General features: G+C 49.7%; 1 protein-coding gene across 2 annotated transcripts in view; it reads right to left on the bottom strand.

Annotated features, from left to right (window-relative positions):
- Positions 1–990: 990 nt before the first annotated feature.
- The window catches only part of Kcnb1 (potassium voltage-gated channel subfamily B member 1), a 94,640-nt gene continuing 84,135 nt past the window's right edge, over positions 991–11,495 (bottom strand). For both annotated transcript variants that reach the window (XM_063248194.1, XM_063248195.1), the window contains exon 3: positions 991–11,241. In XM_063248194.1, coding sequence (XP_063104264.1) covers positions 9,241–11,241 — 2,001 coding nt within the window. In that variant the 3' untranslated portion in view covers positions 991–9,240. The remainder of the gene's footprint in view (positions 11,242–11,495) is intronic.

Genomic DNA, 11,495 nt, shown 5'->3' with positions numbered 1-11,495 from the left:
AAGTGATGGAGTCTGTTTCTGACACAAGGCTGTTGGGTTTCCTCTTGGCTTTTTTGCTTGAGCCATGCGCTCTGGGGAGGCCAGCCCTATGCCATAGGGACATTCAGGAGCCCTGTACAGAGCCCACAGGGTGACCAGAGGCCTCCTGCCAGCAATGAGCAAGGAACAGAGGCTCCTAAGCCACCTGAGCAGGAGCAGTGGTTCTTGCCCCAGTGGAGCAGAGGACAGGAGCTTATGTCTTGATTGTGACCACTGGGAAGATTCTCACTCAGAGCCACTTAGCTAGGGTGGTCCTGAACTCTTGTCCCACGAAAACCATGAAACAACAAATACTTCAAGCCAAGCTAGACATCAGGGATGCTTTACATGGTGATAGAAAATGAACACAAGCTTTATCAGCCACACGAGGGATCACACAACCCTGCGGCTAAGGTCTATACACGTGCGAGCTTCATCTGGCCAGCGGGGACCAGAGAAATTGGAATTCAAGGCTAGCGTTTAAAAGTCAGCATGTTTCCCATAAAATCCTGATTTGGATTTAAAATGACCTGGTGTTGCTGGGTCACAGCCCCACGTGGTAACAGACAGGTGGCGACGTACAGTGACTGCCCCTTTAGACAGACGCATGCCTTCCAGTTTCTATCCTTTATCCCCATAGCCAGGTTGCTTTTCTCCTGTACGTTACCTGCAGGTACCAGAGCTTCTGCATTCTTTTGTGAGACATTCTTATGAGTGGGGCACCCAGGCAGAGTTGACAAATGACCAGAGATGGAGCTTTGATCACTGAATGCTGGATGGGACGTGTTGCCCTTGGCTCTCATGTCTGGGGTAACAAGCCAACTTTTCATGCCCTTACTATTTAAGGGGAAGAGCAAATGCCCATGTTACCCCTTTAGCTCTCCAGGGCCCCAGCTGCAGCCCTCCTTGTGGGGGTTCCCACCCCTACTGCCCCGCATCCTCCAGAAAATAAACACCACCACACCGCCAAGCTTGTTTTCTCCACACCTTTTATTGAACTCTGCAGACTTCATTAAGGGACCATTTGCTTGGAAATTCTTAAACATTTGGACATATTTTACAAGACAGGACAGCAGCTGGAGGTCACACAAGGATCACAATTTCATCTCACTACATGCATAAAAAGACACTGGGATTTTTGTTTGGTTTCTGTGTGTTTGTGTGTGTGTGTGTGTGTGTGTGTGTGTGTGTGTGTATGAGCGCATGCACGCCCAATGCTTATTTTCACCATTACAGGAAGGACTAGAGGACGTCAATGGATGAAAAATGAATAGGACCCACAAACCCGAGAAAAGAGTGGCTGAGGACATTGGTCGTTTATGGCTAATGTGGTTGGCTTGGTCCCCATCATGAGTGGGGTGATCAGAATGGCTTTGCTGGCAGAAGAGCCCCAACCTCACACCACAGGTTCCTGGGAGGGACAGAGGGTCTTAGCTGATGCCATTGGGACTTATGTTGTCACGGAGGGCTTCAGGGCTCAGAAAAATGGAGACCATTGGCTCTAACAGCAGAAGGACAGGCAAGCCCTCTCATGCAACTGACTCCACGGCTCAGGGAATGCACTCCAGTTCCAGATGTGCCCACATTCCCACACCAGCAAATCCCAGACCAAGGGAAACCTCCACTCTGGACCCTTGGCTCAGCCCATTGGAAAAACCACTGTGTGGTCTCCCACGGACCGTGTGAGCTAAGCTACAACATAAGGCTTCAACTGCCAGGCAGGAAAGGGGGGCTGAGGCTGCTGCCCCTGCAGCCTCCTGCAGGGGAGGCTCCGAGAGGGCCGTGACCCTTATCAGGTTGGGGACCTACAAAGCTCAAATTTGGATGTCACTGTGATCCCAAATTGTGTCCAAGAACAGGCGGCATTGGTGGGGTATTTATGGTCTTCAGTGAAGGCGGGTGTCTCCCATTTCTCCTTCCTCCCCAGTTAGCAACACAGACAGCCCAGGAAGAACCAGCAGCTCACTTCCCCGTGCCCCACACGCATTCACCCATCAGGCATTCCCACGTTCACTCACTTAACCCAACACAGGTGGGAAGACCACCGCGTGCCGAGGGCACATGCTGGCAGATAACCCTGAGTTCCTGATACAGAAAATGGGGCTCCCAGCCTTGCCCTTGGACCGAAGTCAAGGTAGACCTGGAGAGAAAGGAGCCAGCTGCCAGCTTACCTAATGCCACACCCAGCTCTATTTCAGCCCAGCTTATCCCAGGGGGCAGGAAGTGACTGGCCATCCCTGTGAGACCGGAGCACATCCACGTGGGACAAAATTGGGAGTTTCCTGCATCTTCGCTAACTGTCCTGACACAGTAGTCTTACATCTTGAGCAGTTTCTGTAGGACCTTGCTTCCATGGAGTGTGACTTTGGAAACTGGTTTTTGTTTTATTTGGTTTTGGAGGAAGGCAGTTGCCCATTCTGCCCATCCAGTCTCACTGGCCTCACCTTGTGTCAAACCTAAGACCACCTGGACTTGGGCTCACCCTGATGCTCAAGTCCCACCTCCTCTAAAATCGCTATACACAAATGAACTCCCACGCCAAACACCCTGCTCAGAGAAAGCAGGAGCCAGGCCTGATGGGAAGAGATACGGGAGCTGGGGGTGGGACCAAGCATTCTGCTTGCAGGCAGCTAAAGCCTTGTTTTGCTGTAAAGCTGATTGTGGCTGCCTTTCCTTTTGCCTTTCTGAGTTTACACTGTAGGCGGAGATTTTTGAAGGTCCTGCATGAATCCTGTTTTACTTATTGGGGGTGGGGGAGCCCTTTGGAATGGTGCCATTTGTGATTGCTGGGCAGTGGGTGGCTGCTAGTGGGTAAAAGATCACTGCACCTCTATGCGGGCACAGTGCCTGGGCAGAAGGGCTAAAGCACCGTGAGACGGCCTGCCGGAGGTGGGGACTTTGTGGATGGCTCCTTGGCTGGCCTGGGGAAGGGAAGCTGTGTCCCATCCCAGTGTGGTCCCTGTTAGGCCACTGGGATTGGGTGGGGTGACTGACAGGGTGTGAGGCAGGGAGGACAGAGGCAGGGTGCCCTGCTGCCACCTTCCTGCTTTGGCATCCCCCTGAGACAGCTCCAAACCCTAGAACCTGAGCTCCTGCTAACTGTGCTTTATCCTCGCCTTGAGCCTGTGTTCAGAATGTACAAGCTACACACATACACACACACATACAGGCACACGCATGCACCAGGAAGCAGAGGGAATGTCCTTCAATCTGGAGCCCAGTTTCCATGCAAGGCTAGGAACACTTTGCAATACCCACTTTGCATATCAACCAGGTTCTCTTTAAATACACGTGGGAAGGGATGCAAGCTCATTACCTTCCATGGCCCTGGGCTTCCTAGGAGACCCCTAGCCTATTAGGTGGACTTCCTTAATTGGAGCTGAAATCAACCTCCTTGTCCCTGTCACACGAGAGAAAACATCAGGGACCTGTGTGTGTGCAGCCATCCTAGGTCACCTGCTCTACTCTGCCCCATCCTGGCCAGGCTGTAGATCTAAAACACATTAAAAATACATTTAAATAGATTTAGAAATAAAGTTAGGATTAGAAGTGAGGAGCTGGGTTTGCTCGATTACCAGCCTATTCCAATTTGATGCTCCAAACCCAGGCCTTTTGCTTACTGAGGACACCCACAGGCAGAGGTGTTTGCTTATCTGGACATTGAACCTGGAAAACTACTGGGAGGAAATTTGTTGGTTTTACTATTCTTAGGTAAAAGTTTTGTTTTGCTTTTTAAATGTCTGTTTTGGTTGGGTCTGGTTTAAACCAGACCACGAGGAACTGGGGGATGGGACAACTGCCAGGGTCATCATTCAGAATAATAAGATGCACTTGGGTTGGCTTCCTGTCGGGATTGATCTGGCAAGGATGGTTCACTGCTGTCTGGGGGTCCTGGTTTGGCTCACATCTCTGACACTGGGCAGACCCAGAGCTGACAGGGCGGCAAGTGAAGATCAAAGCCTGGATGAATGCGGGCTGGAGATCCCCTGGCCCTTCGGTATCAACCCAGGGTTGATGAATGGAGATCACTTCCCCTTGAAGTCCTGCTCAGTGAGACGTCTTCAGCCTCGAGGAGGCTGGATACCGCCTTGTGAAATTAATTATCAGGAAAGACCAAAAACTTCAAGGCTTGGAGAGATGAAAACTGGAAAAGTATCGCTGTCTTTGCAAGAAATCTCACGGAGCCAGCAGTTGGAAAGGAAAGGGGAGGAGAGAGCAGGTTCCGAGAACATCGCTTCTGTGTTGGCTACAAGGGCACCTGGCTGCTCTTTCCGTGAGGCTGCTAGGAATGGGTTGAACTGAGGAACTGATGAGAAGCATGTTCTTCCGAGGTCTGCAAGGACCCGAGCACGCTCTGCCCTTTAGGTACGGTTGGCGGGAGAGGGGTGGGGGGTGGAGGGTGTCAGGACAGTTGGGCTAACAGGGACTTGGGAGGGTTCTAGATCTCAGAGACGCCTGCAGCAGGTTTGGGCATGAGGCTTTTGACTCCAGGATGTCTGGGGATGAGAAACCTGCAGATCTCTGGAAGGTGTGGGGCAGGAGCTCAGGCAGCCTGCGTCCCATCCTGATTCTGAGGCCAGCTTTCCTGTCTCACTCCTGCCCAGACTCTTAGGAACAACGTGGAAGAGAAACACAGACCGGATGAGGAAAGAGCAGACATTTCTTAGTGCCAGGAAATCCCTACGCCGAAGTCAAGCCCCAAAGTCTCCCTGCCTCCTGAAAATCACTCAAAAAACCCAAAAACCGAAAAAATCAAAAACCAAAACAAAAACAAGAAAAATCCAAAGGGACTATGGAAGAAATGAAAAAGACCAGAAAATATCAACTATGATACTGACCAACAATAAAACTCCTAAGATAGTACTCTGTATCATAAAAGAAGAAATTAGACTCAAATGCCCTATTATAAATTTGCTAAAAACACACACACACACATATATAAATTTTATCTGAACAGAAAAATAGACTACTCTGAGATGTGTGGGCCTCCTATGATGTAGTCACACATCAAATACTTTTAGAGCCAGGAAAATGGCAACAAAACACAGAGGTAACACTTATTTCTTTCTGTGTGCGGCCAGGGCTGGTTCGGGTGGCCCTGGCTGGGTGACATGAAAGCATTTGGGTTTTATCATAGAAGCGGTGGTAGACAAGGAAACGCCCTCTTGGGGCTGGAAGCGTTTCATGGTCCTGCTGCGGACTCTGAGAAGCCTCCTCCTTTCTCCTGGCAACTTCAAGGCTACAGAAAAACATGTCCCCAAAGGCATAGGTCCTGGAGCTTTTTATTGTGTCCTTCTTTGATTCAAATTTACTTGACTTAAGGCTGAAGAGCCTGGGATTATCTTACTTGAAACAAGTTGCTAGAGAAGTAAAAGAGAGAGAGAGAGAGAGAGAGAGAGAGACCTGGCTTTAGTGACCCTTGTCCATGGTGAATTTTAAATGTCCCCTTACTCACGGAGTAGACATTCAGCTATGACTGGAGCAGGACAGAAGTATACAATAGTTACAAATATCAACAATACATTGCAGTTTCACAGAAGAGAATATTGTCCCCCCACTAAACATGGATCTTATCAGGAGCAAGGGCAGAGACCAGGCTACCGCTACCGAGCCGTGGCGGAGGAGAGAGGTTCAGGAAACAGTCTGAAGAGTGTATCGCCAGCAGTTATCGGGGCAAGCCGAGCAGGTGGGGAGGAGACAGCCACCGCAGGATTTTGTTGTTTTCTCTTCTTCTTCTTGTTCTTGGTTCCTGATCTTTTATGGGACTTCGTGGGAATGAATGTTCTCTCCTTTTTTTTTTCCCTTCAAGTGTGCTTAAGATAAAATTCCTAAAGAAGGCACTGAGAAATCTACTGCACCGAAGACCAGTTGTTTCCTTTCACCCAAAGACAGAATGGTGGATGAACTGGATCTTCACGCTGTGGCTACTTCCCTTCCCGCTGGCCAGACTGTCCCATGTGAGTGGGGACACGCAGCCACCTGGTCCCTAGCCCTTTCCAAGAGTGGGGGAAGTTGGAACGCAAGTTTGTGACGAGTTTCAGTGTATTAGCCAAAGGGACCAGGCGTCTGCCCACCCCAGCCCCTCATTTTCTTTTTATGTGGGTCGATCTGTTTCTGTTTGCTCTGGCTGGTCCAGCAATGGGTGCAAATGTTAGCTAAAGCAGTCTTTGCCTCCAAACACAGTTTTCTTCTCTACCAAGATCAGCTATGAAGGTCCGCGTCTCAGTGGAGACCTTAGGTAGATTTCCCAGTGCATTAGATGCCTGTACATGGGTGCAGGCTGGGTGAATGCACATTATAAATTGGGGCGTGTTCCTTTTTGGTGGGTGTGGGGGATGCTGGGAAATAGTACAATGGGCTATTTTGAGTCGAGGGCAGGGTAAAAGCTATATTCCTGCAATACATACACATACAAGTAAAAGAAAAAACCAAACCCAAACCAAAACGGAATACTTTCTAAGCATAGTATATGCTGATTTTCAATGATTCTGTTTCTATAAGAACTCTATAGGACTCTGGCTATGAAGCCTGAAAAGGTAGGTTCTTAATGATACTTCTGAATTCGTCCTTCAAAAGTGACTCGATAAAATGCTACTTTAGGTCAGACAAAACACAGGAGGAAAGAAGGGCCAGGTCCTACATGACAGAAGGCATAAAGGGCCTTTGGTTACAAGGAGAGTTGCACCAATTGGTTATTCATTAAAAAAAAAAAGAAAGAAAGAAAGAAAGAGGAAGTAATTTCCAACCTGTACACTTCTCATCCGCTTTAACCAACAACAAAATGCCTTGATTTGAAGAAGGGGTGGTGAGTTCCTTCTCACTCTATATGGCTATATTGAAACATGTTCACTTTCCTGATATGTAAAATAGACTATATTATTATTATTATTAATTTTTACAGATAGCATCAGCTCTAAAAATATTTGAATCGGAAATCACAACTATTTACTTTTATCAAAAAGCATTTGTTTTCCCTGAATTTTCACATTTGTGCTGATGGACAGAAATGGTGATGAAAACAGAGACACAGAAGATGGCCAGCAGGGAACTGTCCCACGGTCATTCCTCAGAGGCCCCAGCTTTGCTCTGCACCCAGCAAAGGGCTTGGGAAGCTCTGTGCTTCCTCCCTGGGGTGCCAACCTGTGCCCGCACTCACTCTCCCCGCCCCTCAGTCCCTTGGCACCTGCTCGCGGGTCCTGTGAAAGTGCCAAGAAAGAGTCAAGTTTGCATTTTATTCATTAACACAGCAAAGAACGGGACCGTACCCTTCTGAGAGGCTGCGAAGGGCCATAAACTGGGTCCATATGCAGCAGAGAGCACACATTTTTAAGGGCAACATCACCACAACGTGACAGTTGTGTAAGGACAGGCGGATCACACCATGGTACTAATGGGCAGGCCAGCGACAGATTGCACTAAAGATAAGTGACCCAACATGATGTCTTTGTTCCACCAGGAAGACACATGCCTGTCACCGTGTTGAAGCCAGGCAGAATCACACTATTATACCTGGGACATCATCCATCAACAGTGTACCCGGAGGACAACATTGATCCACTGTACTAGATAGACAGGCAGACAAAAAACAGCTTATCTTTGCTGACACATGAACCGATACAATAACATTGTATTAACCAGTGGCTCAACTCGCTGCCACCGTACGGAGGAACGGCCAACAACACCACGCCGCTGGAGTAAAAGCAAGCAGGAAGATAGCGGGTCACCAAACTAGGACAGGAAGACCAACAGCAAGAAATACACCAGAAACCGCTCAGGATGCACACACATACTTATTGCTTTTGTCTGTACTGTCTGCATTGATGGCTGCAGGAAGGAGAGCTGAGCTTGTAGGACAGACTGACACTGAAAACACACCGATGGCTGGTTGACGAGAAAGAACAGACACCCAATGCCCAACTGTCGCTGGGACCTTCTGAGATGTGCATGTCTCCTGTGCAGGTGACTTTAGAAGAACCCCTCCTGGCCCATGGGGGTGAGGGGAAGCTCCAGAGGGGCAGGAAAGGAGCCCACGGACTTGGAAGATGCCCACCGTGGCTGGAAACGGGCCTGTAACAACACCCTAACACAGCGTCAACAGGTGGCCCACGGGAAATAGTGCTTGTTTTAAAGTGCAAGATGGTGACACTGTCCCTGGTAGAACCTATATTTGAAAACATAAAGTGCTTTTTATTAAATTTCTTTTAGCTTGAATACCACAGGAAACAAAAACAAAAACAAACAAAAAAAATTTTCTATCGTAGTAGGTGCTTTCCCTGCTGCGGCAGGAAGTATTCAGAAGTCTGGATGGGGCATTTAACGAGGGCGTTTTGTTTTGTTTTTTTTTTTCCTTTCATTTTTGCAGGTAAAAAAGAAAATCAGATTTTTCTGCTGTTCTTCAGTAACACAGAGTCTTTTTGAGTAAGCTATTTCTTTTGCATATTTGACACTCGGGTATCTTTTGAGTCTACCCCAGTGATGTACAGAAATCATTTTCTTTCTATAAGCCTAAAGCAATGCAGAGTTCATCCCGTTGGCTGTGTGCCCACCTTCTGAACCCTTCCCAGATTGCCAGGAGGCAACAAGAATCCAGTACAAATGGTGCAACTCACCCTGATGGTATCTCAAAATAAAAGCTCAGGTACTATGGAACACTGAAGTCAATGAAGTCATTTGAGGAAGGGTTTTGCTCTGGGATCGTGGCTTATGGCGCGATTTCCTCAGGATGCCCTGAGGCCTTCTAACAGGGGATCCAGGAGGTGATGGACAGGTTTTCCTAGGGGTGGCCAGGCGACACTGAATACCAAAATTGGTCAATGCATTCTTCAATACCAGCCACTTGTTCCGGCATCCTTCTTCAGCTGGAGCCAGAAGGGATGGACACGTGGCCCTCAGAGGCCGTGACAGAGCCACGAGAGAAGGATGGGGAGCAGGTGGCCTCAGTGAGGGCTAGAATGGTGGTCGTGGTGGCTGTGAGCTCTGCTTGTGTCATCTCCCAAAGAGGGCAGTAGAATTATTACAAGGAGGCACTGTCCCCATGGCTTGGCCAACTTCATGCTGATGGACCTGTGTGGCTTTCCAGGTCTTAGGGGACTTCCGTGAGCTCCCTGGGAGCTTGGAAGAGCTTTTCTGTGTGAGTTCATGAAGAAAAGCTCTGTGGCAGGTAAGCTGGACAGCTGTCCTCCTTGGATCTTGCCCACAAGTGTCCCCTTTGTGGTAGGGAGTTCAGATGCTCTGATCCCGAGTGCTCCCGTGGGCTCCTCCCCCAGGCAACACTCGGACGTCGGGAGAGATGTGGTTCTCGAGTTTGCACTTTTCCTGACCACTGGGGCCTTTTCCAGTCAATGCCTCGGTGGCATAAATACAGTTCTGCTTTAAGAACTTGGGGGAGGTGGGTAAGGGGGAGCTTTCAAAGTGGTTCTTCTCTGATCTAGGGCCGATGCTGAACTTGGGGCTGGTGCTCCCCCGGACACTCCTGGGAGGGCTGGAGTCCACACTGTAGAGCAGCTGCCCCTCATCGTCCGTGTCTGCGTCGATGTACTGGTGGACACCTGCCTCGAAGTTGAATGCTATTGCTGTGTGTTTCTCGGGCGAGCGGGGCGGTGTCCTAACACTTGCTGTGGTATAGATGGAGGACTCTGGGCTCAGCACAGGCTTGTCCAAGAGCGTGGCACACTCCAGTCCGGCCACAGCAGCCGCAGCGCCCCCTCTGTTCCTAAGGGGGTCGTGATACATTCCCAGGACCGGGAGCAGCGGGCTGGGGTCGCCCTCCATGAAGTTGACTTTCAGTGCTCGGAGCTTCAAGGGGTTGTTGGTCTTCATGGAGCTCTTGGGGCTCTCAATGAAACTGGAGTGGTGGCTGGGGTCGGGGTTGGCCTCTACTAGCCGACCGCCGCTGGCACCCAGAGCCCCCGGCCAGCCCACCTCAGGAACTGTGCTGCCCCCAGGCTTGCTGGGGAGTGATGCCAAAGGGCTATGGGAGAATTTGGTGGCTTCAGGGAAGTCTGTGGCACAGCTAATGAAGCTATCGATGCTGGACATGCTCCGCATATCAATGACCCCTTCTGTGCGAGTGGGCAGCGGGGCTACGGGGCTGGGAATGCTCTCCATTTCAAGTTCCTCCTTTGGTTTGCTCTGTGTTGCTGAATCCTTGCTAGTGAGGATGGGCTGGGACTGGGTCTTGGCCATTTTATTGTACATGTCTTCCAACTGCTGGACATTCAGATGCTGCGGACTGGACGATGATCTGGCTTTTTCAGGGGATCCCTGCTCCTTGGTTTCAAAGGACTTACTTGAGCTAGTTTCGGACAGTGTCCTCTTCGTCCATTTCCATTTATTGGGAGACAAATGGTTATCTTGGACTTTATCCTTCTTACCTGTGTTTTCTCCATTTTTCTCAACCACGATGTCCATCATCTCAATGCTCCGCGCAAAAGCATCCTTCATGTTCATGGAGACAATGCTGCCATTCCTCTTGGCTCTCTCCAGGGCCTCTCTTCGCTTAATCGCTTTCTCTTGCCTCTTCTGCTCCTTGTAGAACTCAGAGAAGTTATTGACAATGATAGGGATGGGAAGAGCAATCACCAGGACTCCGGCAATGCAGCAGAGACCACCAACAATTTTCCCCAGGAGCGTTTTGGGGTAGATGTCTCCATACCCAACTGTCGTCATGGTGATGGTGGCCCACCAGAAAGAGGCTGGGATGCTTTTAAACTTGGTGTCATCCTCATCCTTTTCTGCAAAAAAGACAAGGCTAGAGAAGATCATGATGCCCATGGCAAGGAAGAGGATGAGCAAGCCCAGCTCATTGTAGCTCCTGCGCAGAGTGAAACCCAAGGACTGGAGGCCGGTGGAGTGGCGCGCGAGCTTGAGGATGCGCAGGATACGCATGATACGGAAGATCTGGACCACTCGCCGGACGTTCTGGAACTGCAGCACGCTCTTGTTGGATTCGGTGAGGAAGATGGTGACGTAGTATGGCAGGATGGCCAGCAAGTCGATGGCGTTGAGTGGGCCCTTGAAGAACTTCCATTTCTTGGGCGAGGAGAGGAATCGCAGCAGGTACTCCATGGTGAACCACGCGATGCACACGGCCTCCACGTGGGCCAGCTGCGGGTTGTCTGTGTTCTGGCCAAACTCATCAAGGCTCTGCAGCTCAGGCAGCGTGTTGAGTGACAGGGCAATGGTGGAGAGGACGATGAACATAATGGAAATGATGGCCAGGATCTGTGATAAGAAGAGAGGAGGATTTAGTTAGCAACCACCAACAACGGTCATCATGATACTTCACGCTGAAGGCCGTTTTCACCCCTCGCTAGTCACTGATGACTATTTGAGCTACAAATCATTTACCCAAATCCATTTGTTGTTGAAATGATTCCCAGTTAACCAGCCAGCCCAAGGGTGAGCGAGCTGTGTCTATAAAGGGCCAAAGAGTAAATACTTTGGCCTTGAAGCCTATGTACTCCCTGCTGGGATAC

The sequence above is a fragment of the Cavia porcellus genome, unplaced genomic scaffold (genome assembly GCF_034190915.1).
Source record: "Cavia porcellus strain 051 isolate PalLab524CR breed Dunkin Hartley unplaced genomic scaffold, mCavPor4.1 scaffold_5, whole genome shotgun sequence".
In the NCBI taxonomy this organism is placed as follows: Eukaryota; Metazoa; Chordata; class Mammalia; order Rodentia; family Caviidae; genus Cavia; species Cavia porcellus.
This window is presented reverse-complemented; position numbering and strand designations above follow the sequence as displayed.